Below are 27,729 nucleotides of genomic sequence, written 5' to 3' on the forward strand. Positions count from 1 at the left end.
TCTGTCACTCACCTTTGGTACCCTCCCGGGATGTCTTGTGGGCACAAAGCTCTGCTTTGACCTGCCTCTTCAGTTTTTATTTGTTTGTTTGCTTCTTTGTTTTTTAACTTTTCAAGACAGGGTTTCTCTGTATTGCTTTGGAGCCTGTCCTGGAACTTGCTCAAAACCAGGTGGTGGTGGTGCACGCCTTTAATCCCAGCACTCTGGAGGCAGAGACAGGCAGATCTCTTTGTGTTTGAGGTCAGCCTGGTCAGGCTCCAGAGAAAAAGAAACCACGCCTGAGAAAAGGGCATCAGTACTGAGTAACACTCTGAGATAGCAAAATGGTGTTGAAAGATGTGGCCTGGCTCTGCAGATCCAAAGTCATAGGTGCCCCTAAGGACTGCTGGGAAATTCCCACTGGCAGATAGGAGACTCACTGGAAGTCTGCACAGATACAGAAAGCCTTTGTACTGGAGGTAGATTTCCAAATGGCTTTGTCACATAGTGAGTTGAATGGTGGTTCCATTGAAAATATGTCTAGAACCTGTGAGGTGACATTACATGGAAAAATAGGTCTTTGTGGATGTAATTATGCTGAACATCTTGAGACACAATCATCATGATTTAGGGTGTCCTTATATAACAGGAGATCAGACACACAGGGGTGAGGTATAAACAGCTATTGAAATGATGCTTCCAGGGGCCACAGGTTTTCTGCAGTGCCAGAAGCTAGACGAAAGGGCAGATTCTCCCTCAGATTTTCTGTCTTTAAATTGTGTGTGTCGCTCAGTGGCAGCACTTGGGAGGCAGAGGCAGGTGGATCTCTGTGAATTCAAGGCCAGCCTGGTCTACAGAACTAGTTCTAGAACAGCTAAGACTATACAAAGAAGTCCTGTCTCTGAAGGAAAATGTGTGTGTGTGTGTGTGTGTATGTGTGTGTGTGTGTGGGTGAGCGTACCCATGGAAGAAGGGCATTGGATCTCAGAAGCTTAGTCATAGGCAGTTGTAAGCCACCCATCATGAGTTCAGGACACAGAACTCAGATCCTTTGAAAGATCACCAAGCACAGGTAACTGCTGGGCCATCTCTCTAGCCCCTCCCTTGGAGTTTTTAAATAGTGTGTCTAACCTGTGGTCCCTGAATGTGTCCCAGGATAGCTATGAATACAGCCCAACACATTTACAGACCACATCATCATGCCACAAAGTGAAAAGGTTGAATACCCAAGAACCAACCCTGCCTCAACCTTGATCCAGGTTTCTAGTCTCAATAGCATGGACATCTGTGGGTTTTTTTTTTTTTTTTTTTTTTTTTTTGTTTGTTTTATTTTTTGTCTACTCTGCTTGTAGCCATTTATCTGTCCTGCCATCTTGAATTCTTTCTGGCTAGGTCAACAAGGGGGAGGCATTGTCCTTGGGGCATTGGGATCCCTGGCTCCCAGATAGAATCCCCATCTCATTGCCCAGTCTGCTCTTCCTTACACTTAAATGAGTCCTGCTCAATTGCATTGTGTGCTTAGTGTCTGGATTTCTATCACTTAATGACATCTCAGCAACAGCATCAGGGAACAAGGCCATCAGCACAGGATCCAGTTCCTATGTGGAAAAGGCGCATAACCAACAGGAAAGACATTTTCGGGAAACCACCTTTAAAAGTGGCAGCAGGAGGGAAGGAGACACGCAGCCCTAGCTCTCAGCCATACTCTGCCGGCAGTGAATGTAATCTGCTTTGACCTGGACACAGCTGTTGTCATCTGCTTTCCTCCATGCATCTCACTCTGAACTGAAGCAGCCAAGTACCTATTGTGAGTTTTCATGTTGAAAGACACTTTCATAAGAGTTGGCACCACATTCTGCTCCTTGGTGGGTATTGTTCCGAAAAAAAAGTTCTTCGTTAATGAGTCTGGAGGTTTTGATCTTGAAAGCACTAGGGAGAGAAGCTAGCTGGGCTAGCAGTGGCATGCCTTCAGAGGCAAGTGTGAGCCAGCCCCATGTTCTGGGAGCAGAAGATCAGCCCAGGAAGGGGCTGGAAACAGGCCCGGGGAGGAGAATGGCAATGCTGAACGACCCCATCCTACCCTCTGCTGCCCATACACAGCCCCTGCTTTCTCCCAGGAGCCCAGCAGAGCTCCAGTAGCCCAGTCCTGCTTTTCAGACAGAAGCTGCGTTCTGGTGAAGTTCAGGATTAGCATGGAAATGGAGACATCTTTCTTTAGGGGGACCTCTGTTGACATCTCCCTCATGCATCAGTATTGGAGAATCAGTCCCTGGGTTGTGCTCTGAGGACAGATGATCCATTCATCCTGTCTCCGGGCAGGGCAGGTGGCAACTCAAGCAGTTGCCATAGTGGGCTGTCATGGACTCCCTTGGCCAGCTTGGGTGCCTTGGCCTTTTCTTTTTATTCTTTTTTTTTTTTTTTTTTTTTTTTTTTTTCCTTCTCTCTCTTGCATTTCTTCCAACATTATTTCCTGTGTAAGAGCAACAAGCCCTAAACACTGCTGGAAGAAAAAGGGCTGTCAAGTGCCAGGGAAGAAGTGTGGGGGGGGATCCAGAGCTGCCCAGCAGCAATTACTGGAAGGAGTGTCCCCACCCTCTCTCGGCCCAGCAGGTGAGCCCTACCTGTGCCAGCCTAATTGCCACCCATCCACAGCCCTGCATGGTAACAAGGAACTCAAACACCAGGACACTCTTTAAATGACGCAACATTTAAATAACATCCATTTACCTTTCACGCACTTCTGCTCCGCTTCTTAATTACTAGCAGCATCCGATTTCCAAGGAAGCCTTTTACCTATGGAATTCATTTCCTCTTCCTCCCCGTGGAGAGGCTGCAGCTCCTTGTTTGCAGTGGTTTCCAGGCAGGCGACAGACCATTGGGGCAGAAGGTCTTGATCTGGAAGGCCAGAGGAAGGCTGGGAGAGGCCCTCTCTTCACTGGCAAGGCAGCATGCTTAATGGAGTCTGGGCAATGGGGAGGGAGGGGTGCTGTGGCGCATCGCAGGAAGCTGCGGCATGAAGTGTAAATATGATGATTGTTGTCTCTTTCACGGGAGGTAAATAAATCAGCTCCGTGTAGACTCAAGAGGTGACTGGTGATGCTGTGTACTTACATGGTATCGCGAGTCTGGCCTCTTCAGCAGGCTTCAAGCCTTGATTCATTATGCTTTCCACTAGCCCACCCGAGGGAGGGAGATGGGGAGAATTATCATCCCAGTGAGAAACCCAGAGGTTAAGAGACAGTAGTAAGTTGGGAAGGAGGCGCAGCCCTGACAGCCTGTTCCAAGCTCCTGCCACATCACACTCCACTAAGATACAAGTAATTGTCAGGTAACCTATTTTTCGGGGTCTAATTTCAGCATATGAGGGAAGACTGACCGTGAGGTTGTGGAGCAGGAAAAAGTGATTTTAATCATCCCCATGCTTGGTTGGGGGCTGAAGGATCCAAGAGAAAGCTGGAGCATCTAACCTTCCTTGGTCCCCAGTCCCACATGGACGAGGGAGGGAAATGTACTGTCTCTGTGGAATCATGAGACAGAAAGCTTTCCATGTCCTGAAAGCATGGGTCTGACATTGTTTCATCTGGAAGGGTCTGTTGCCCAGGTGTCCCTGGGAAGGAAGGGCTCGACCCAAGAGATGCCCAGAGGCGGTTCTCCTGCAGGTTTCGCTCAGCGGCTGAGGTTTGCAAATAGGTCAGAAAGAAAGGGTTCCTCCCCTCCCAGGTCCAATTCTCCCCAGGTATGGAACGGAAAAGCTGGGCCATGTTAGAGCTCAGAGGGGTAGGGTCCTCCCAGCTACCCTCACATCTGCAGTCTGGGGCTCTCCTCACCCTAAACCCTTACAGTTTGGGGGTATCTAAGAATGGGAGTTGAAAGCAGGCAAGTTGCCACCAGGGCTCTGTCACGTGGGTTGCCAAGGAGCCATTGAGCAGAGGAAACTGCCTTCAATGTCCCCAAAGACCAATTTCCTCCAGGCCAGCATGTGTAGAGAACCTCTACCAGGTCCCAGCTGCCTCAGATGGCAGTCATGACAGATGGATACAGACAGCACCCTAGGCACCAGCAAAGGAGAGAGGTGCCTGAAGGGATGGCATAGCTGGGCATGGCTGCCTGGCCACCACCTCCTGCCCGGATGGACAGGACGGGGCGGAGGGGGGGGGAGGGTGCTGTAGGCAGTTCTCCACTGTTTACTTAATCTGAAGCCACAGCACCAGACTGGGTCCCCGCTATATTGGGTAGGTCCTGTGGGACCAGTAAAGCCACACAATGCAGTTACAGGGACCTGGCCAACGATTGTCTTGACCTGACACTCTTTCCCAACCCTTCCTCTCTCTCCTCCTCCCCCTCCTCTTTTTTCTCACTCAGCCTCTCTGCTGAATTCTGCTTTGACATCAGCACTTCCAAAAACAACAGCAAAGGAAAGTAGGTCACTGCCACTGCCAGATTAGAGCTGGCCCTGGGTGGTGGCTGAGTTTGGGGTACAGCCCAGCCCATCTCATGGAAAGCAGAGGGGCATCCCCCAAACTCTGTGCCTGCAGGCTTGTGAGACACTCCTCCCTCATACCCATACCCTGGGGGGAGGTGGAGGCGTGAGTGTGCAGCCTGTTGGCAGGTAGGCTCCTGGATGGGCCAGGATGGGGTTTCTACACTGAGAGCAACCCCCCATCCCCCCCCAACAGCCCCTGTGGTCCTAACAACGCATTGAGAATCAACAGACCTGGGGTGCACGCCTCATCTTGAGAGTGGGAGGCCAGCCCCCAGATCACATGCTCATCGACACACATGTGTGCACAGGCCCCTGACAACCCTTTCTCCCCTTTCTCTAGGGCTTTATGCAGAATATTGCCTCTGCTCTCCATGGCCATGGAACTCCCGCTCTACTTGAAAGATTACCCAACACGCTAATTGGGACTCCTGCTATGATTAAAAAGAAATTTCCGATTAGAGCCACCATGCCATAGAGCTTGGGAAGAAAACAGCTCTTTAGAAACGCAGCGGGGGCAGACTTCGGGTTGTGTTGTGGTTTGGGGGTTGGGTTTTTTTTTTTTTTTTTTTTTCCCCTGACTTGGAAAGAACTTGTTTCTACCTGTTATTTTGCCCGTGCCGAGGCAAGTGGCAGGGACAGTGGCCAGGTAAGGCCCAGAGCATCAAACAGAAGGACCATCTGCCAGGAGGGGAAAAAAAAAAAAAAAAGGTAGCATTTTCCCTTGCTTTTTCTTGTGAGGGCTATAATGGAGCTGTTTCTGCACCGCTAGGTCCCGCCCTGCCGGTACCTTTGGCCCCCTGATTGGCAGATGCCACGGTCGCTCTCGGTCAGCCCTTGCCTGGGATAAAGGTTTTCTGAACAACGCAGGGAGAGCAACACATTTCAATCCAGCTCCCAGAAGCGATTAGCTCCTAGCGCTGGCAGGTCCCTAGAGAAGGTGGGGGAGGGGAGGGCGGGAGCTGTGGTCAGTCAAAGGCAGACACTTCTCAACGGTTCCACTCCTAGAGCTCAGCTCATCCCTGCTTTTAGATTTCATTAGCTTGGGGAGGGAGGCCCCACACCATACATTTGCCTCTCCCAGGCATCCTACCTTGTAAGGCAGCATCAAAATAAGTACCTCCTTCGCTTTTCTACCCTAGCCAAAAGCCCACTACGCCTATCCTCTAGCTAAGATTTTAGAACCTTGACACTGAACCCAAACCCTTCTAACAGAGTCATTTGGCTTTATTTAAATAAAGTCTGTCCTTAATATTGACTTCAATAAAAGACCCAAGAAAAGACCATCAGTGTTTGCTGATGGAATAGACTTTAAGGGTAATTGGCCAGTTATTGAGGATAACTCTCTTCAAATGATGGGGAGACAGGTAATGGGGGGAGGACTCCAGGTGAAAGGGCTGGCTCAAGTTGGCAGTCTTGGCCTTGAATGGGAGTGGATTGGGCCTCAGGATAGGAAAGGCAAGAACTACATGGCCAAACTCCCCCAATACCACCATTCACTGAGTTTGGGGAATCCCACAAAAGTGAACTTATAGCCACATAGTGGTGGTGCAAGCCTTTAGTCCCAGCATTCAGGAGGTAGAGGCAGATAGATCTCTGTGAGTTTGAGGCCAGCCTAGTCTATAGAGCAAGTTCTAGACCAGCCAGGGCTATACAGAGAAACCCTGTGTCAAAAGACCAAAAACAAAAACAAGCAAAAAGAGTAAAATTGCAGAAATAATTTGAAGGTGTAGGCACACGCACACACACACATCACATACACACCACACACACCACACCCACAGACTACACACATATCACATACACACCACACACATAGACCACACACACATCACATACACACCACACCCACCACACACATGTACATACACAGATACACAGGCACACACCACACACATCACGCACACCTCCAAATAGAGAATCCAAGTCGCAGCCATCTACGTGTCAGTGCTATTAGTTCATAAGGGAAATTTCTTTTACAACACCTCTCTTCCCCCAACAACATGCACATTCTGAATAAAGGATTATCTTTAGATTGAATAAATCTGGCTTAATGAAAAGCCCACTGCATTAGTGTTTCAGTGCAAATCAGCAGAAATCGTAATCACAGGCTCCCCTGGTCTTCAGAGGAGCTTTGGAAAGCACTCGCCGGAGCTTTGCTTCCACAGTCGCACAGCTAGCATGGAAAGGAAGCAGAGTGCCCGGGCTTCGATTCTGCTGCTGTCTTCTGGTTATCCTTTTAATTCTCTGCCTCATCATCAATTTCCACCGTGTGAGGGGAAAGGGAAGAGGACAGTTTGATCAAAATCAAACTGTACCAGGGCACAAAGACGCCCACCTGTATTTCTAGCGTGAGGGAGGCTGAGGCAGTCAGAGTTATGTTTAGTTTGTGTGTGTACTCACTCACACCTGTGCAGAGGACATATGTTGATGTCTGGGGTCTTCTTCAGTATCTCTCCATCTTATTTTTTGAGACAGGATTTCCCACTGAGTCTAGAACTCAACAACTAGCTAAACTGGCTGGCCAGGGAGCTGTACTTTTCCCTGTTTCTGCCTCCCTAGTACTGGGGTTACAGAGGGGCCACCATGCTTGTTTGGCTTTCTCTTCCTTCTTTCCTTCCTTCCTTCCTTCCTTCCTTCCTTCCTTCTTTTCTTCTTCTTCTTCTTCTTTTTTTTTTTTCTGTTTCAGTTTTTCGAGACAGGGTTTCTCTGTGGCTTTGAAGGCTGTTCTAGAACTAGCTCTTGTAGACCAGGTTGGCCTCAAACTCACAGAGATCCCCCTGCCTCTGCCTCCGGAATGCTGGGATCAAAGGCATGTGCCACCAACGCCCATCTCTTCCTTTCTTTCTCCTTTCTTTTTCCTTCTCTCCTTCCTTCCGTCCCTCCCTTCTTCCCTCCCTTCCTGCTTCGTTTCTTTGTTTCTTTTTTAGACCAGGCTGGCCCTCAAACTCACAGAGATCCACCTGCCTTTGCCTCCGGAATGCTGGGATCAAAGGCATATGCCACCACACCTTACCCCCTTTCTTTTTTTCCTACATTTATTTATTTGTGCATGTGCATATCCCAGAGCATGTGTGAAGGTGTGAAGGTCCCAGAACAGGCCCCAGGAGCTATATTTCTCCTTTTGCTATGTGGACACTCAGATCAGACTTGCACTGTTAGGCTCCGTAGTAAGTGTCTTTACCCACTGAACTACCTCTGACCCCACGGCCCAGCATTTTACATGAGTTCTGGGGGTACAAATTTGTGTTCTTATGTTTACAAGACAAGCACTTAAGCTGGGTGTTGGTGGCACACGCCTTTGACCCCAGCACTTGGGAGGCAGAGGCAGGCAGATCTCTGTGAGTTCGAGACCAGCCTGGTATACAAGAGCTAGTTCCAGAAGAGCCTCCAAAGCCACTGAGAAACCCTGTCTCCAAAAACCAAAAACAAACAAACAACAACAACAACAAAAAAAGAAAGAAAAAAAAAAAAAGACAAGCACTTAGCCAACTAAGTCATTTCTCTAGTCCCACCCTAATTCTCTTCAGTGCTGAGTTTTTATTTTCCCCCAGCTCTAGGGGTCAAACTCAGAGCAACACACAGGCCTGACAAGTGCACTGCCAGGCCTCTCCCTCTTCTTCCCCTTCCCTTCCTTCCTTCCTTTTTTCCTGTGTTTGAGACCAGTCCTTACTATACATCCCAAGCTAGCCTTGAACTTGTAATGTAGCCAGGCTGGCTTTGAACTCACAACTGTCCTCTTACTTCAGCCTCCCAAGCACTGAGATTTTAGACCTATGCTACCACCCCTGGCTAATTTTTCAAGTGAACAAAAACAATGAGAAGGAAACAAATATTCCTAGGACAGTCACAGATTCACAAAAACTTTGAAAAGAGACTCAAAATGGATTACAAAAACATGCTTGAAGCACAAAGAGTTGTTGAAAGAGAGAGAAGAAAAGTTGGCTCATAGGTAGAAGCCATTCATGCCTGATAACCTGAGTTCAGTTCCTGATCCCCATGGTGGAAGGAGAAAACCAATTCCCAAACATTATCCTCTGACCTTCATGCATGTTCTGTGGCATGCCTGTGCTTACACACACATAACAGACAAACTGGAGCCCTTGGACAGGGAAGTGCTCGAATGTATCTATTCAGAACCATTCCTGCAAAATCGTGGTTAGCTGCTTTCTTTCTCTTTTGTGGTTTGGTGATGAACCCAGGGCCTGGCACACCCGAACTGAGCTATGCCATGGACACTGAGTCAGCTTTTGCCTCTACTTACTTTAAACTGTGGCAGCCTCATGTTGTCCTGGAAGAAGGATGTACCCAGGCCTTCTCTCTCCTCCAAACTCTTGACATCTATTGAAATGAATCCAAGATCTCATAAAGCAATGATCTAGCCTCAGCTACCCAGAGATGAGGGAAACCTTCACCTATTGGAGATTCCCTGTCACTGCACCCCTACTTTTGGTGAGAAAACGGGAGAATTCCTGCCAGTTCTTTCTGTCACATGAGTTGGAGATCTCAGTGATGTGTTTGGGGAAGTTTGAGGGTCAGAGTAGCAAAGAACAAGGAAATGGAGACCTGGGATCTTGGGACTGTTGTCAAGGCATCTTATACCTTTCGGCTCTCAAAGCTCTGAGTATGAGAAGCAGTCTGGGCTCCCCAGTGTATGCCTGTCTTACCCTGGGTCACATAGATGGGGCACATAGCGCTAGTCTAGGTGTGAGGAACTGTCCACTTGGGGAAGTAGGGGCACATGGATCTGAGCAACCACCACTAGGCCTACTTTATATCTACAAAGTGGGGGGCATAATCAAATCTCCCCACTATGGGTCCTGCTATCAGGTTGTATCTACAATGTGGAGGGTCTTTCAAATCTTGACACACCATCCAACTCCAAGTTGCTTTCTCATTTTTCCTTGCCAGTGGCTTCTTGGAGAAGAAATGGCTAAGGAAGGCAGAGGTGCAGGAAGACAAGGCCATGGCCTGGCTGCAGGCTGTCTCTGAGTCTGAAGAGGGGTCAGCAACTCTGAGAAATGAAGCTATTTCTGAGTGAGAAGGCCAAAGGAGGGATAAGGCAGAGGGAGAGCCGCCGAGGAGACTGAGGCCAGAGTGAGGACCCCGCAGGAAGTTGACAAGGTCAGAGGAATTCAGTGAGACATACACACACACACACACAGACACATACACACGCACGCACACACACACACAGACACACTCACTCTCTCTCTCTCACACACACACATACACACAGACACACACACACTCTCTCTCACACACACAGACACACGCACACACATACACACACACAGACACATACACACACAGACACACACACATACACATGCACACACACAGACACACACAGACACACACAGACACACTCACTCTCTCACACACACACGCACACACACTCTCTCACACACACACAGACACACACACACAGACACACACACTCTCTCACACACACACAGACACACGCACACACAGACACATACATACACACGCACACACACAGACACACACACACTCTCTCACACACACATAGACACACACACAGACACATATACACGCACACACACAGACACACACACACACACACATACACATACACATGCATACACGCACATACACACAGACACACACACACTCTCTCACACACACACAGACACACGCACACACACACAGACACATACACACGCACGCACGCACATACACAGACACACTCACTCTCTCTCTCTCACACACACACATACACATAGACACACACACACTCTCTCACAGACACATATACACGCACACACACAGACACACACACACATACACAGACACATACACATGCATACACACACATACAGACAGACAGACAGACACACACACACACACACTCACTCTCACACACACATTTACGTGAGGCAGAGGGGGGTGTCATCTCTCGGGCAGAGTCGGGAGACATTCGCCTGTAGTATGGTGTAGAGGAGACAGAGAATGGTGGCAATAGGGAAGTTCAGGGTTGATGGGCAGTTTGTAGGGTGGATGCCCATAGCTGCTGTACCCTCAGCAGCACAGAGTTAGGTAGACTACACAGCAACTTCCAGAATTCCCAGGTTCTACTAAACCCCTGCTCTGAACATGCAGGTTGGATTGGAGCCTTTTTTCCCCTGGCTCTGGTCACAGTTAGCCAGACTGGGGGTGGGGCTGATCTCATAAAAGAGAATGGTGAGGACATCTGAAAGCCTGTACCTTCCACTAGCAAAGTGCCAGACGCTCGGTGACACTTTAAATGCCTCAGATAAAACAGTGAGAGACTCTCCTGGTGGCAGGCAAGACAGCCGCGGGGTCAGGGACCTCAGTGCCTCTGAGGCTCAGATACCAGGATAAAGAATAAAAACACCTCGGAGACCCCTGTCACCCCCTCCAGCAGGGCAAGAATGTCAATGTGGCCCAGCTAGCCACTGGAGCACAGAGCCTCCAGGCCTGTACAGGGTAGGAGCATTCCACTGTTCTTCTTGGTGAATAAATCCCTTCTGGCCCCAAATTAGGGGACATGCATTGGCTCAGGCCTCAGTCACAAAAAAAAAAAAAAAAAAAAAAAAAAAATTGAAGATGGTCACTAGCCTGTGAGGACATGAGACATTCTTTACTCATCCCAAGTGGCACCGATATGACTGTTACCTATGTCCCTCTTCTGTTGGCTACCCTTGCAATCCAATAAAAGGGAACTCGGTTTTCTACCAGCTTCCTCCTCACTGGTAGAAATGTAGAGAAATGTAGCCTGCATGTGGGGAGCCTGCCTTGCTCACTCATGGCCTGGCTGGGCCTTTGTACATCATTGGGGCTCACAGCTGTTGGCTACAAGAATGTCCCACACTTGGCTGCATGAGATAGAATGACAGGATGCTATGCCTGGTGTGTGTGTGTGTGTGTTTGTGTGTGTGTGTGTGTGTGTGTGTGTGTGTGTGTGTGTGTGTAAATGCTTCTCCATGGGGCACTGCTGTCTGCCTGCCTCTTACTCACTGGCCTCACACCTGCCCCATGGAGCTGTGCTTTCTCTTTCCAAGTGCCATTGTATGAGTGTGTCCTTCATCCGTGCCCCTCCTTTGTGGGTTTGTCCTGCTATCCCCCTGTCACTGGGAAAATCTCCTGTCTGTTCTTGGGTTGTCTGGCTGGAGCAGAGACATCATTGTCTTGTCCATGGCTGCTCCCCAGAATGCTGGGCAGGAGGGTGTGACAGCACCGAGGGACAGCATCTTCTACATGCTTAGGTCTTGCGCACTGGCGTTGATTTCTTCCTCCAAGCAGATCTCCCAGGAAATGGTACTTACAGAGATTGAAGAGTTTAATACATGTCTCACTGCCTCTCTTTTCAGAGGCCCCCAGAGGGAGGAGCAGAAACCAAGGCTGGCAGGGGGCTCCAAGCTGCTTGGGCAAAGGAGCAGGGGGTGGCATGGAGCCTTAGCCAATTTGGAAAGCCCCGTGACCCAAGCACATTTTGCAGCAGGAATGTCAAATTCTGCCGCTCAGGCATGCCATTGATGTGCACACTGCCACACAGAAACCAGTGACACAAAGGCACAGCCTTCTCCACCCTCCTGGTGCTTAGAAACTAACGGCTCTAATGAGAGATGAGAGCTGAAAGGAGAGAGATTGGAGGCGGGCCACAGCAGTGCAGGCTGGCGCTGAGTGCTGGAGGAGGCTGACCCACTTCTTGTAGAGGTAAGGGGCCCACTGAAATGTCACTTAAATTAGCTACCACTCCCAACACTAGATCTCCTTTGCCCCCATTCCTCATTGCATGTACTGGGAGCCCTGTCAGTGAGCCCCATAGTTACTTTCTTTTTCCTTCTTCTCTGGGGCAGCCTCAGGCCCTGCACCCCCTGGACTTTTTAGAGCCATAAACCAACCATACTGGTTCCAGAAGCCCTCTTAAGAGAGGTGAGGACAAGGAGGGAGCTGGCAGGAAGAAGGGAGGATGGGAGGGTGGCAGGGAGGGAGGAGAGGAGAGAGAACATGCCTTCACCAAGAAGAGTCCTTTTTTTTTTTTTTTTTTTTTTTTTTTTGCTTTTTGACTGCACTGTGAGTTATTTAGCCAACAATAGATGTTTATGTATTTTTTTTTTAGAGCTCGTATTTATTAACAGCCTGAAAAGGCGGGGGGGGGGGGGAGACTGGGAGATTTATATAGGAAGTGCAGTGAGTTAAAAGGGACAATTAGAGGAGCAGAAGGAGGTACAGAGCACAGAATTGCAAAGGATATTTTAACACCCAATCAAAGGTTCTTGAGGTATTTTCCAAGTAGGCAGAGGAAAAACAAAATTGGCCCATCAGAAACTGATTGTTGGGGATTGGTGACATGGATGGAGGAATGGCTGATGGCCTGAACTCCTGCAAAAGGAAGGTGAAGAAAGGCCGGAGACAGACTTGGAGCTGGTGAGCTGGGATGTGGCCATAACTGGGTCATGAGGCCCAGTGTTGTTAGGGACCCAGTAAAATGTGCATGTGCTTTTCCTTGATCAAAGAATGCACATACAGCTAGGTGTGGTGGCAAATGGCTGAGGCAGGAGGATCACCATGAATGTAAGTAAGCCCAGCCTAGGCTGCATAGCATAGCAACACCTTGTTTCAAAATAACAACAGAAAGAAAAAGGGGGGGGGGAGAAAGGGAAGAAGGAAAACAAAAGGGTATACAGATAAGCTGTATGTTGTCATTTAGACCTGTGATCCTAGCCCTTAGGGGCTAAAGTAAGAGGATCATGAGTTCAAGGTCAACCTGGGCCACATAGCAAGACTATCTCAAAAAAATAAACAAATAAAGCAAAGCATAGCCAGGCATAATGGTGTACACTTGTAGTGCTAGCACTTGGGAGGTGGAGGCAGGAGGACCAGCAATTTAAGGCCAGGCTGGGCTATGTAAGACCCTGTTCCCACCCCCGCTCCGCACACACAGAAGAGAGAGAGAGACACACACACAAAGAAAGAGGCCTGCAGATGGCTCATCAACTGAAGGCACTTGCTAACCTGACGACCTGATATCTGGAACCCAAAGATGCAAGCAAAGAACCAGCTCACAAAGCTGCTCTATGATCTCCCCATGTATGCTGTGGCATGTGCCCACCCTATCTTGTGCACACACATCAGAAAAAGAGAAGGAAGGAAAAACAGGTTTTTCCCCCTCAAAAAAAAAAGGGGGGGGGCTGGTTTCTTCCCTGTCAGCATGGAAGAAAACCTAAGCCCTTAGAAAACAGGCCCGTCACAGTCCAGCGGGGTCTGAATTGAGGCAGCAGGGGCTTGGTGCTAATGCAATGGATGTTTCCTGCAAGTTCCCAACTCAGCATTCAGCCAACTCCTCTCTTGAGCCTGGCAGCCCACAGAGAAGCCTTGCTGGCTCTCCCAGCTCCTCAGACATGCTGCTCCCAGACTCCTGAGCTCCAATACTTGTGGCGTGCCAGGTGATTTGCTAGGTGACAGGCAACATTTGCCATGTGAGGTTCTTGGCTCTCTGGTAATGAACATGACTAGCAGGAGGAGTAGAGCTCAGAAGAGGGAGTCCTGGGATTTCCTGTGGCTCCTTGCAGCTGGGGTGTCTGGCCAGCTGAGGGAGGAGCCATGCCATGAGGGTGGGAAAGCCTGGAACACTAGCTGCGGATGCTAAACAGTATGGGATGCATTGTGAGCTTGGAAGCAGCAGGTGTCTGGGAATGGGACTGGGGCCCAGGCAGATTTCCAGTGAGCACTCCAGTTTGCTGGCACAAGGAAGGATCTGGCTGAGCACAAGAGGCAAGTGGCGATGATGAAACCCACAGTTGAGGAACAGCCACAAGGGTGCCATGGGAGCCCATGTGGTTATGGTGAGACCGGGGAGTGGAGAAGAGCTCAGGCAGGGGAGCCACACATTCTCTCTGCTTCCAAGGAGAGTCAGAGTCCCTGAGTGGGACTCCCTGGGCATCCCAGCCAACAGCATTCCATCCTTAGCTCATAGCTGTTTGCAGAGATCCTCAGAAGCTGAGCCACTGTGTGCCTCCAACCTCTCCCGTGTTCTTCTCTGGATACCTCTCTTTCTTCAGAGACTGTTGCATCATCACCTCCTCCTGGACACCCTCCCTGACTCTCCTTTCCCAGCTGAGCTCCTTGTTTTCGAGGACTTTGCTAACACAGGCTCCAGTTCTGCAGTTCTCCAGAAGGCTTGGGCCTCTCTGCTCCTCAGAGAGCCTATCTTCTCACTTTCCTGTCCCCCAAGCATAGACAATGGCTGATCCATTTGCTTGCTGCATGAATAATGAGGAGCCATCCAAGCCCTTGGGTCATGGAAGAAGCTTGTCCCCACATGCCTGGCCCTGCCCTTGTCACTTTAGAATAGAAGGCTGCTGCGGGGAGGTGAGATAAAGGAAAGAGATGATCTCTCCTGGGGTTCCCAAACAGCGATGAGTAAAATGGCAGTATGGGTGTGGGACAAGTCGGTTGCGAGAGTGCTTGCCTAGCATGCACAAAGGTCTGGGTTTAATCCCCAGCACCACATAACCTAGGTGTGGAGGCACATGCTTGACTCCCAGCACTCAGGAGGTACAGTCAGGAGGATCAGAAGTTCAAGGTCATCCCCAGCTCAAGAGCAGCCTGGGCAACACAAGACCCTGTCTAAAACCATCAACAACAACAACAAAAACAGCAGATGGCCAACTGGCAATGATAATATTAAATAAAGTAAACCCATCTAAAAAATCATAATTTTCTTCCATTTGTGCTTTTTACATTTTGTATAAGCCTATGAAACCATGTATGATGTATGCATGTATATTTGTAGGATATGAAGGTAGGGGGCTGGAGAGATGGCTCAGCAGTTAAGAGCACCGGCTGATCTTCCTTCCAGAGGACCCAAGTTCAATTCCCAGCGTCCACATGGCAGTTCATAACTGTCTGTAACTCTTGTTCCAGGGGAATCCGACACCCTCCCACAGACATACATGCTGGCAAAACACCAATGCACATAAAGTAAAAATAAAATACTTTTTTTTTAAGAAAAAGAAAGAAGTAAAATTAGGAGACAAAGTAGAAGTAAACGTAGAAGACAAAGGGGACTTATGAGAGACAGGAGGGGCAAGAAAGGGGAGGAGGGTGTGTGTGTGTGTGTGTGTGTGTGTGTGTGGTCAGAATATGCTCGACATGCAAAATATACTTGGGGATGTCAGGGATGTGTTCATGTGTATGGGTGCAATATATATGCTGTGCATATGTATATAGAGGCCAGAGGTTTCTCCTTCAGTCCCTCTCTGCCTTATTTTCTTTTAAATATATTGTTACTATGACTATTAGTGTGTTATGTGCTGTGAGTGTGGGTGGTACTCACAGGTCAGAGGATATCTTTGTGGGTTCGGTACTCTCCTACCCCTTTTATTTGGTTTCTAGGGATGGCACTCAGGTCATGAAGTTTGCACAGCAAGTGTCTTTATCTGCTGAGCCATCTTGCTGGCCCGCCACCTTATTCTTTTTTTTTTTTTTTTTTTTTTTTAAGATTTATTTACTTATTATGTACACAGTGTTCTGTCTGTATGTATGCCTGCACATCAGAAGAGGGCACCAGATCTCATTACAGATGATTGTGAGCCACCATGTGGTTGCTGGGAATTGAACTCAGGACCTCTTGAAGAGAAGCCTGTACTCTTAATCACTGAGCCATTACTCCAGCCCTCTCCACCTTATTCCTTGAGAGAAGGCCTCTCATTGAATCCCCAGTGTAGGTCAGGATTACAGGAGTACACCGTGCTTACACATAGATGCTGCAGATTGGGACTCAGTCCTTATGCTTGCACAGCAAGTGCTTTACCAACTCACGCATCGCCTTAGGCCCCCAAAACACTCTAATTCCATCAAGCCAGGAGTGGGTCCTTTGAGAGATAGAGGCAGGAGGATCAGGAGTTCAAGGGCAGCCTCCTTAGCTACATAGTGAGTTCAAGGCCTTGTCTCAAAAAAAAAAACAAAACAAAATTTAAAAAAAATGGCAGAGGAACTGTTCTGCTCCTTATTGGGGATGGGATGGGGGGGCGGTGCGTGCGTGCGTGCGCGCGTGTGTGCGCGCGTGTGTGTGTGTGTGTGTGTGTGTGTGTGTGTATGTGACTTGACCGAAACCTTTAGGGAACAGGACTCCACAGCACCCTGCCCTGAATGCTAGTGTGGTGGTGGTGGTGGGGGGGAGTAGCTGGGCTTGCTGAAAGGAGCTCCATTTAGCTTCTGAGAGTCAACTGGTTTTGATTTTGGAACAATGGTGTCACCCTAACTGTGCAGCATATGAGCTGTTGAGTGACAAATGATGTCATCAGCAACAGCCTTCATCCCTTCTACCTCCTAGGGGAGAAAGCTACTAAAATTACACCCAGTGTCCTGGGCCCCACTGCCCAGCCTGGAAAGCCTAGACCACAGGGATTTTATGCTGGCACACATCGGTGGAATCTTTAGGAGACATTCCCACTCTTCCGAATGACAATGGCTTCTACCATATAGGACTTATAAAGTGCTCAGATATTTGATTTTACCACTGAGGGTCTTGCTGCCTAGGGTTAGAATGTAACAACTTGCTTGAATTTTAAGGGACATGGGCATTGGCCTGGGTAAGAGCAGGTAAACCATCAGGCATGGTGGCAGGATGGCAATTATTTGTTTTGCAGCACAAGGCGCCCATTCGTGAATGCACTGAATCTCGTACTAAAAACAGCCCTCTGCTCTCCATCTGTGATGCCAGAGAGGCAGACATAGCTTCCAGGCCCTTGCCCTCTGCTGTCCTGGTCAATTCCTGGACTGTGGGAAATGCTTGAGGCCCAAGAACTGGCTGTTGTCTTTCTGCTGACACCCAGAATCAGCAGCTGTGGCTTTTCGGAACCCTCCTGCAGGAAAAAGACGGAAATGGTACTGACCTGGGCAGCCAGCATGCGGGAAGTGAATTGTGTTCTATGCTGGTGCTGGAAGAACTGTGTGTATGTGTGTGTGTGTGTGTGTGTGTGTGTGTGTGTGTGTATGTCTCTGTGTGTGTGACTGTGTGTCTGTGAGTGTGTTTATGTGTGTGTGTCTCTGTGTGAATGTGTTTGTCTGTGTGTTTATGTGTGTGTGTCTGTGTGTGTGTGAGGGGGGGAATGGGGGAGAGACAAAGAGAGAGAGGGACGGAGGGGAGGAGAGACAGAGAGAGAGCTTGTTCATGTGTGTTCCTGTGAGTCAGTGTGCCTCTGTTCCCTATGGCTTCTCTTGCCAATAACCATGCTGTGTTCTTCAAGTCAAACCTGGCCAGGCTCACCCACCCCACCAAAGCCCAGGATCTGCCACCCCATTAGGAATGTGGGGTTATGAAATGAAAAACAGGGTTCTTTTCCAAGAGAATTTTTTTTTATTATTTTTCTCTCTTAATTGGATTCAGCATTTCTTATTCCTCTCACACCCTCTGGTAGAGGATTCAGATTTGTGTAAAGCACAAGAGATTGTGCTTGCTGGAGACCTTCAGACCAACAGCCCCTATTCCCTGACTAAGCTTACCTGCTGGATTCTGTGCATGCTGCCTGTCCAGGCTCTGACCCCTGAGTCTGGCCCTCTGACCTCTATCGTCCTGGGGTATATCCCGAATGACCTGAGATGGTTACTGAAGTGTCCTTGTCTACTAAGGCCACTAGATTCTTCTCCACTGCCACACTACAGAGGGCCTTCAGCAGGTCACTGGCCAAAGAGCCTACGAGTTAAAACTGGAGCTAAAGCCTCCCAAGAGTCAGAGCTCAGAGCCTCCCTGGCCTGCACAGACCATCACTGGCAAAACGCCAGAAGGACACTGCCCATCCAACCCATTGGACTAACACTGTGGATGCTGCCTTGTCTTCTGGCTTGAAGACCCCCAAAGCCCCTTCCCCTGTTCCACCTAGCTTGCCTCCAGCACCCTGACATCTGACAAGCTACTTCCCACATCTCACCCCAACCAACGCCTGCAGCTTCTACAGTAGCGATAGTGGGGTGCTCCAGGGTGCCAGACAGGCATGTGTGCATATAAAAACAAGGTGATGTTCTAAGTGTCTAAGAATGTTGGTCCCCTGAAGTTTCTCTTCCTCCTCAACTCTTCCCATTGACATCTTTGCCCCAGCAAGCCCAGGGACTATTGTTGCCAGTTGGGATTCTTAACAAAAATGCCACAGCTTTTTTTCTTGCTAGAAATTACCAATACAATCTGTAGTTGAGCAAATATAGGTCCCCGTATAGTTTATAAACATGATAAGACATACAGTTTGGTAAGGAGTGGGGTGGGGGGCCTGTGCGCTGATATATTTATATATATTTATATATTTATATTGTGTGGGTGTATGGGTAGGAAGTGAGAATATATATATAAGTGGACACAGGTATAAAACTGCACCTTCTATGTGACTTTCATTGCCAGTAAAGTTCTAAATGTCGTCCTCTGGCGATCTTTCCTTTGGTGATTGGTCTTGGACCCCAGCGGGTTTGCCAGGACTGCCTGAGACATCGGGAATGAGAGGCATTACCCCCACGGGTAGGGACTGAGGGTGGCATAGGGTTGGACTGGGCAGGTTGACTAAGTGGCCTCAGGCAAGAGCCAAGAGTGCTCTGAGACTGCTGGCTGCCCCGGCTGTCTCTGGATGAGCCTTGTCCCGAGTCCTGCTCCTTCCCATGACAGCAGGGTCCTTCGGCCCTTCTTCCCAGATGACCAGAGGCCCAGCTTCTTCATAGGGCACATGTCCTGTCCTGTCACCACTAACGATTCACTTTGTGTGCCTTTGACCGCTGTGCTGGCCTGTGCTGGCGTGGATGCTGTCCGTAGGTGCTGGGCCAAGACAACCAGGCGAGATGTGCTTACCCCTCCTGTCTAGAGCTGTACACTTTGGGCTTATAATCCACCAGGAAGGGTCCAGACTGTGGCTGAAGGCTTTAGCAGCCTTTTTCTGAAACCCAGCCGATCTTCCACTTAGGAAAAAAAAGGAGAAAAGATTCTGTTCCTTGCTGGACTTGTGGCAGTGCTGGGTAATGTGCCCTAGTCCTCAGCGGAGAGTAACCGCCAGCCCCAGTATCCAGGCCAGGAGCGAGGCCCCCAGGGAAGTGCCGGAGGAGGCCTGCTGCACCCCACTGGGGGCACGGATCGGGGTCCTGCGGGCACACTTGCCCTTCCTCTTGGGTCGCGCAGTGGGCATGATGTCAAAGCTGAACTTGTGCTGGTAATCAGGGGCATAGTCCTGCAGTTCAGGAAGCTGCTTCCCAGTGCTCACCTTAGAGATCTGGTTCCGGTTCCTGTGGCTGGTGCAGTTCTTCCCTGGCTTCTTATAACCTGACCTGGAGCCAGGTATGTGGCCATGTGGGTGGCCTTTGTCCCTGGAGGCGCCATGGGATGGATGGTGCTCCTTGCGGGCAGCCCTGTCAGAGGTGGTGAGCGTGTGTGACTTGATCTGGTGTGGAGACGCTGGTCCTGTGCAGTTCCGGAAGTCCTCGGCCCTCAGTAGCTTCAGATCCTGGCCCTGCCGCAGCTCAGGGGTGGCGCAGGGAACAGCGGAACTGGAGCCTCGGAATCTCCGCAGCCATTCCCACAGAGAACGTGCCCGGCAGCCACAGTCCCAGGCATTACCATTGAGGCGAAGGAACTCCAAGGCCACCAGCGGGGCCAGGCAGTCACCCTGCAGCTCAGTGAGGCTGTTGTTGAAGAGAAAGAGGGTGGTCAGCCTGTGAAGGTCATGGAAAGCCTTATGGTGGACCCACTGTAGCTGGTTCTCATGCAGCAGCAACCGGTCTAGGTTCACCAAGCCCCGGAAAATGCCTTGGCCCAGGCTCCAAAGCTTGTTGCCGTGGAGAAACAAGTGACTGAGGTTGACCAGGTCCACAAAGATGTCATCTTGGAGGTACTCAATGTGGTTGTCCTGCAAGTAGAGGTACTGCAGGCTGTGCAGGCCACCGAAGATGCCGGCAGGCAGGGCGCTCAGTCCACACTTATAGAGGTAGAGGGCATGGAGCTTCACGAGGCCCTGGAAGGTCTCAGGTGCCAGCGTTCGCAGCTGCCGGTTGTCTCCGAGGTCTAGCTCCTCCAGATGCACAAAGCCCTCGAAGGTGTTGGGAGCAATGAAAGTGATGTTGTTGGAGTAGATCCAGAGGGTGACCATGGCGGGGCTGAAGTGACCCTGCTGCAGGAAAGTGATGCGATTGTTCTGCAGGAAAATGCGCTCGCTGTCCTCTGGGATGCCCTCCGGGATGACAGCAAAGTTGTGTGCCTGGCAGCTGACAGTCATGGGTGCGGGGTAGCACACACAGTCTCGAGGACAGCCACCACCCAGGGGTAGCTCCCCAGCCAGAAGCAGCAGCAGCAATTCCACACAGCACCCTGGTGGGGAGAGAGACAGAACAACTGTGAGGGCAGCGCGGGAGAGGAACACGCATGGGGGCAGAGGGTGGGAAAGGGGACCGCTGAACAGCACTCGAGGCCCACAGGGGTTCTGTCTGCTCTACTGTACACACGGGTCTCTTAGGCAAAGAGGCAGGACAGGAAATTTGGGCCCAAGGCCCACATTATCTCCACACCTCTCGAGCTGTCCGGAAAGTCTCTAATCCCCACCCAAACACCTCTTTTGGGCTACTGCTGGGTGGAACACGTCCATGAACACAGCATGTCAGCCTCCAGCGCTGCCACTTGCTCACCGTTAGCCGCCTTCAATAGTAGTGATTCTAACAAAGCAAACATCCCATCTGGAGTCCTGAACGATCCCTTTATTCAAATGATTCCCCAGAATAAGAAAAGCATTGCGATCTCAATACGGAAATACAGCTCGGGAGATGCTTCATTCACATACTGCTCTAAATTTCAAACACACAACACCTCCCCTGTGCCTCGGTTTCTCCATTTGTTAAATACAGTCCACAGAAGGCATGTTTCTGTGAGGGACTGTGAGTGACACCAGGGCTGACACATGAGGCTTCCCTGGGGTCTATGATGCTGCCAGATCGAGGCTGCCCCCCTCTGAATCACCTTCTGGCCTTCTGCATCTCACTGCCATGCTTGAGCTTGCCAGGCTATGGCTGTAAAATCAGGTCTTGCCTCTTGACTGTCCATAGCATTTCCTCTGTAGCTTCCCTCTAATTGGGCATTAATTAGACATTCGTTAATGGATCCTTAAAATAATTATTTTCGGATGTGTCCAGCCTGTGGTTGGGTAATAGGCCCATGCTCATTATTGAAGCAGCCTCATTATGGACGATTGTCATTACCTGTTTTTTTCCAGGGTCACAGCTGCCCCAAGTGGCCTAGCAGGCGCGTCAAGAAGATGGGGACAGGCTCCAGGCTTATAGACACAAACCCTGATGGGCCAGGCAGTCATGACCTACCCCACCTCTGTTGGCCTCTTGCCCCTTCTTTTCCAGCTTGTTCAGCTGGGACCCCGGGGGAGCCTGGGTGCCAGGGGCATATAAGCCGAGTCTTCTTGCTACCAGATATGCCCAGATGATGTGGGATGAAAGAAGCCAACCTCCTGACCAACCTGCCCACCCAGGGTCCAGACATACTCCTACCCAGGCCCAGGGGCTGCCCATGTTCCTGGCCAAGCATCCATCCCAATCACCACCCCCCTCCCAACAGAAACAGCATTTTAAGTGACAGCTCCCAGCTGTTGGGAGTTATGGGTTCCCAGAGAGTGGCAGCTGCTTCTTGTCCCCCTGTAATCACCCAGCTTCAGCTGAATGTTTCCAGCACATAAAAATCATCGCACATAATTTAGTTTTTGCATAATTGGGTTCAGTTGCGTTCTCAGAGCAATTACGACCTCGGTGGCAGTGTCGGCACAGCATAGGACCCTTTCTGGGTTGGGCCATACTCTGCGGGTCCTCTGCACTGCTTTCTGTCACCCAGCCACTAGGCAGAATGCAGGCCACAGCCACCTCTGTTCAATTTCTCTCTAGGAGATGTTACTCTGTCAGTCTTCCTCCTTGGAGTCTGGGGTGTGCCCTACAGCCTACCACCCTCTGTCCAAGAGCTTCTATACTTCAGAGGGAGGCCAGAGCAAGAGAAGTTCCAAATCCCAGTAACCTGGAAGGCAGCCTGCCCTGCGCCATCAGCATCCAACCCACACTGGTTGCACTGGCCACAGGCCCCCTCTAATCCCCTTGCTCGGCTGGCACCCGCTCTCCTGCTCAGGCCTTCCTAGAAGGCCATTCTTGCCAGAACCTTCCCCCACGGAGTAGCCCAGACTCTAGGTTCAAGGGCATTCATGATGTTTTTCTCCCATTTTAGGTGGAATGAGACAGCAGAGTCTCCACTGGGGGTCCTGGGAAAATAAAGCATTTCCTCCCTGGTCTGCAGCTGCAGGCGGGTAGGGGCTGTGGTGGGCTTAGCACTAATGCCATTCAACATTTGTACAGCTCACTGGAGTTTACAGAGCGCTTTTCCCTGCACCCTCAACCTGCCTTGTGCTGTGTTTCTCCACCTGCTGTGGCTGCTCTGTCTCTGTATACCCCCAGAAGAACCCGGGGTTCCCTTGGGTAACCTTTAAGTAGGGGCTGCCAGGGAATACCAGTGCACAGGGAAACCAGGGCAGGGCTCTATTTGGGCAATAAAATCAAACTGCAGCAAACCTCAGGTGTGGGCTTAGTAGCTGGTTTATGAACGGATGGTGGCAAGTGGAAGAGATAGATAGCAGGATAGGGTGAAGGTAGAATTGGGGTTTTCTCTCAAAGAGGGCAACAGGAGGACAAAGGACTCTAGGCAAGACCTGATGCAGGACCAGGCTGATCCCGTTACCCCAGGGAAGAACAGGCTATCATTACTAGGAGGTCTAAGGCAATGAGACCATGAGAACTGTGTAGGGCAGTCACTTCCTACACAGTGAAGGGCTCTTCTGGAAGTATACCAATAGGATGCAGGCTCAGGGCAGCTGATCCCTGTCCTTTAATATTTTCCCACATGCCGGAGTCCACGTCAGAAAGGCTAGCTTTCCAGAACCTCCATCTCTTCTAATGGGAGGAGGTTGCTGAGAGGCTCAGCCAAGTTTGTATCCATGCCTTTGAAAGCCAGTAGTATTACTCCAAGACTTTGGACTAGCTGTCCCAACCATCCCTGACCACTTCTGGACCCCCTGCCTGAACCAGCAGGTGCCAGTCCTAGGACTATCATCCAGCAGGTTTCTTCCCAGGGAGGCAGGCACTGCATTACCATGGCGCCTCCTGTGCCCCCTCCATGAGGCCCTTGGGAGGCCTGCCCTGCTGATTGCCTGATTAATGTACCAACAATGAGGATGGAGCCTTTGCTATGCATTTTAAGATTGCAAATTAGCAGGAAGCTAAGTCTCTGTGGAAGCGCCCTGCACCTCTCCTGCCAGACTCCTCAAGCCCCTCCTGGGCAGGGCTGCCTTCTTCTCAAGGGGATGGAAGAGAGAAGACCCAGATCTCCCTACCTTCCCTCTAGGAGATGCCCTTCACTGCCTTCTGCTTTGCTACTCCCAAACCTCCAGCCTCCCACACGCATGAGTTCCCCAAGCGGCTATACAGCCTCATTCATTCCTTCTTCCATTCACACTTGCCCCTGAGTCTAGGAAAGTCACAGAAGCCAGTGGTGGAAGGGCCTGGCAGTGAGCATCATGGCCCATTTGCATGTGGGGGTGGCAATGTCCAGGTAGGTACCTGGGGAATATAGGGAAGGTTAAGGGAAGGGCCTAGAAGGAGGCTACCCCTGGGCCACTAATCAGCATTGTTTGGTTACTGGGTCCCCTGTGTGACGCCAACAGTTCCTCAACCTTCTAGAGTGTTTGACCTATGAACTGGGCTGAGAGGGGCCCTACTCTGTGCAGCTTGCCTTAGCTGTGGGAGGGGGGCGGGTCTGCTCAAACCTGAGCACGTCACAGAGGACATACAGGCAAGGGAGCTGCCAGTGTCCTCAGATCGGCCTGCAAACTCCAAACACCTTCTGCCAAGCTAAGCATGGACAGCCAACTCACTGGGTGTGCCTATGAATGACCATGGGAGCAGATCTGGTCAGATGGGCAGCAAGGCAAAGGCAATAGAATAGCATGTGCATAGGCACTATGGTGGAAACGTGGGCCTGTGTTTTCCCACCCTCTCTAATGGTGCCAAGCCTCCAAGGACAAGCCCAGGGCTGGGGCAACCTGAGAGCTTGACACTGGGGCCAGCATCGAGAGGACCTGTCTGCTACACCTAGGCCACACAGTCCAGTGTCGTAGGGGCCCTGCAGTACCCTGGCCACCAGAAACAGGAAAGGAAATAACGAGGAAGATCCGGCTCTGGGAATAGGGCCTTTAATTGAAGTTCTCATAACCCTACGGGAGCAGCATCACTCACAGAAGAAAATGAGGTGCCCAGAGCATCAGTGGCCGGCCACAGCTGGAGGCAGCGGTGGGACAGACCCTGCCTAGTTGCCATCAGACTGGGGCTCTAGCCTCAGCTTCCTGCCCAGGAGTGGGCAGTGCAGTCTCAAACAGGGCCGGTCAGCTTTCTCAGGCCCAGGAATGTCAGGACAGTCACTCCAGTGAGCACCCAAGGGGCTGCCCTCCCTGCCCATGGCCCCTGGGCAGGTCAGTGGGTCTCTCTGAAGCTTGCAGGCTGCTCTGCCTTGTATCCAGTCTCTCTGGCCTTCAGTCCTCCCTCCCTCCCCTGCCCCCAGCCTGGCCAGATGCTCTGAGCAATCAATGCTAACCGAATGCGCTCTGCTGCGTGGATGGCAGCCTCGGGCCAGGCCGGCTGCACTCCTGGGGCTGCTGGCGCCTCAGGCCACTTGGCACTTATGCCACTTGTGTTCTAAGCATAGGCTCCTTCCTGGCTCAGCCCTGAAGACAAGGAAACTGGCCAGGGGACAGCTGGGCTCCCCCTTAACAGCCTCCACTGCTGGGCAGAATGGCCAGCGACCTCCTCCCATAGCTGTAAGAAGAGCATGGCTGTGGAGCCAGAGACCCAAGTTCAATCCTGACTGCTCCTCTTAATGTTTGCAGGATCCTCATTTTGCTCAACTGCAAAATGGGACAATCACTGAAGACTGGGCCAATCCCTAAGCCCACAGATGCTAGTACCCACCCACTGCTCCTGCATCTCCATCTGTCTAACCAATTCCATCCAAACCAAGCCTCTCTCTTCCTCCACCACCACCTCCACTCGGAGCTTCTCCATACTGGGTGAAGATGACCCACTCACTTGAGATGCTCAGGATCAACCTCAGAATTGTAGTGGTTCCTTTCCTCAGCCCATACTCCACTCACTGGAAACCCTGTTGACTTAATTTTAGAATCCATCCATCGTCTATCTACTTACCACAGCCACTACTGCTATCATTCTTCCAGCAGCCTCCTGGATGGACCGACGCTCTATCCCCATCCTCACCCCTACATCTCTTTCAACAGTAGCTAGGGAGGTCCAGGGGAAGATCCAGTCAGAATATGCTGTCCTGTCTAAATCCTCCATGGCTCCCATCTAACCCTAAGGTGCTCCCAGGTCTAGATCACCGCCCAGAGGCGCTGCCTTTCTCTGGTTACACAGACATTACTGTTGTCGCTCCCATATGCCAGGCACTCAGCCTCCTGCCTTTGGCTATGCTGTTCCCTCTTTCTGGAACTGTTCCCAGTATGTGTGCATGGCTTCTTCCCAGCAAGGCCACTTGTAAACAGCTGATTGTCAAGGTGCTTCTTCCTGAATACATTTTATTCTACAGCATGCCGTCCTCTTCTAATGCATAGCACAAATTCACTTGTTTACTTTCTCCTCTGTCCTGATGAGCGTGTTCCCTACACATAGTAGGTGATCAATGTTTCCTGCACACATTAGGCTCTCATTAACAGCACCTTCCCAAGTCTCTGCAGAATTGAGGATAACACTTAGAAAGCCCTGGGCTTAGAAAATCCCAAGCCCAGGACCTGGCTTGTGTTAGTAAACACTGGCTGCAATTACTCCTGGGGAGACTAGATGATGTCAGGATGCGAGTAGAGACCTGAACTTGGTTGTCACCAAGGTTCCCTGGGTTCATCAAGGAAGTGACCAGATGATGACAGCTCTGAGGACCCAACACCAGGCCTTTCCTGGGGCAGGGAGACACAGACAATTTTGCAGGGACTGGAGAGTTTCCCAACGTATAGGACTTTCGGCACTAAATAGAAATAGTTCCAAATAAACCAGAGCAACTTAGTCACCCTAAAGGGGAATCAGGAACAGAGCCTTCAAACAGAAACATCCGGGTTAAAGATGAGAGGAGGTCAGATTTGGTGATGTGCACCTTTAATTCCAGCACTTGGGAGGCAGAGGCAGGCAGATCTCTGAGTTCCAGGCCAGCCAGGGCTACACAGAGAAACTCTGTCTTGAAAAACCAAATAAATACATAATAATAAAAAAAATAATAATCCTAGGGGGGAAAAGGAAGCAAGGACCATGCAAGCCTATGTTAATGGAACAGTATACTGGCTCAGTACCTGCAGTCAGTCCAGGAGTCAGGACTCCTGGCAAAGTGTGAGTGAGCTGTGGATAACCCAGCATTACATTTACATGCATGTCTTTGTAGATGTGTACCTGAGGTGTTTATGTGCTCACGGATGCATGCTCACAGACGTAGACGTAGTTCGTATGCAAGGCATTTGCATCTGCCTGAGTGCATGCACATAAACTCACATCTATCTCTAGAGACCCCTTTTATCGTGCAGCACCTCAGACAGGGCACCCCAGGAGAAGCAGCACATACTGGGGCTGGGGATGGCGCTGAGGTGTCTTATTTTGGTCCTCACCAGCTCTTTGCCTTCAGCCCTTGCTCTCCTCATATTCTGAATCAAACAGGCCCTGCAGGTTCTCTCTGTACCAGGATTCCTCTCAGCTGAGAAGTGGGCAGCTCCCCGTTGGAATAACCTTTTGGCTTTTGTCTGCCTGGGCTGGTTCCTTGAAACAGGCCTGACTGCCAGCACCATGCTAATTGGACAGGCAACTTCTCCCGAGAGCAATTTGGGGTCTCCAATACCCTACCCATCAGGCCTCACTTCCTTGCCTGCAGGGGTATACTGTAGGGGGCAGGGCTAGAGGTTACCCTGTGCATCTCTGTATTAAGGCACTGCCCCAACTTATGACCCATCCCAGTGGGAGCCCATTTCATCTGGGCAATTCCAGATGGGCCATAAAGTCTCCCTGAGGCCTTATAAACAAGAGAAGCCTAGTCTGGGCACCTAAAATTCTTGGGCCTGAGCAGGCTACATGGGAAATGGTTTCACTGTTATTTTAGCAAAGGAGACTGTCCCCAGGCTGCCAAGACATCCTGGCAGTAGTCACTCCAACTCAGGATGGTCGCAGAATCCAGAGTT

The 27,729-nt window shown here is 50.5% G+C and overlaps 1 protein-coding gene across 1 annotated transcript in view; it reads right to left on the reverse strand.

The window, feature by feature from the left end:
- Window positions 1-19,388: 19,388 nt before the first annotated feature.
- The window catches only part of Rtn4rl1 (reticulon 4 receptor like 1), a 72,133-nt gene continuing 63,792 nt past the window's right edge, over window positions 19,389-27,729 (reverse strand). Inside the window, exon 2 of the mRNA XM_051180031.1 lies at window positions 19,389-20,786. Within this exon, the coding sequence (XP_051035988.1) occupies window positions 19,462-20,786 (1,325 nt within the window). The 3' untranslated portion in view covers window positions 19,389-19,461. The remainder of the gene's footprint in view (window positions 20,787-27,729) is intronic.

Source organism: Phodopus roborovskii, unplaced genomic scaffold (genome assembly GCF_943737965.1).
Source record: "Phodopus roborovskii unplaced genomic scaffold, PHOROB, whole genome shotgun sequence".
In the NCBI taxonomy this organism is placed as follows: domain Eukaryota; kingdom Metazoa; phylum Chordata; class Mammalia; order Rodentia; family Cricetidae; genus Phodopus; species Phodopus roborovskii.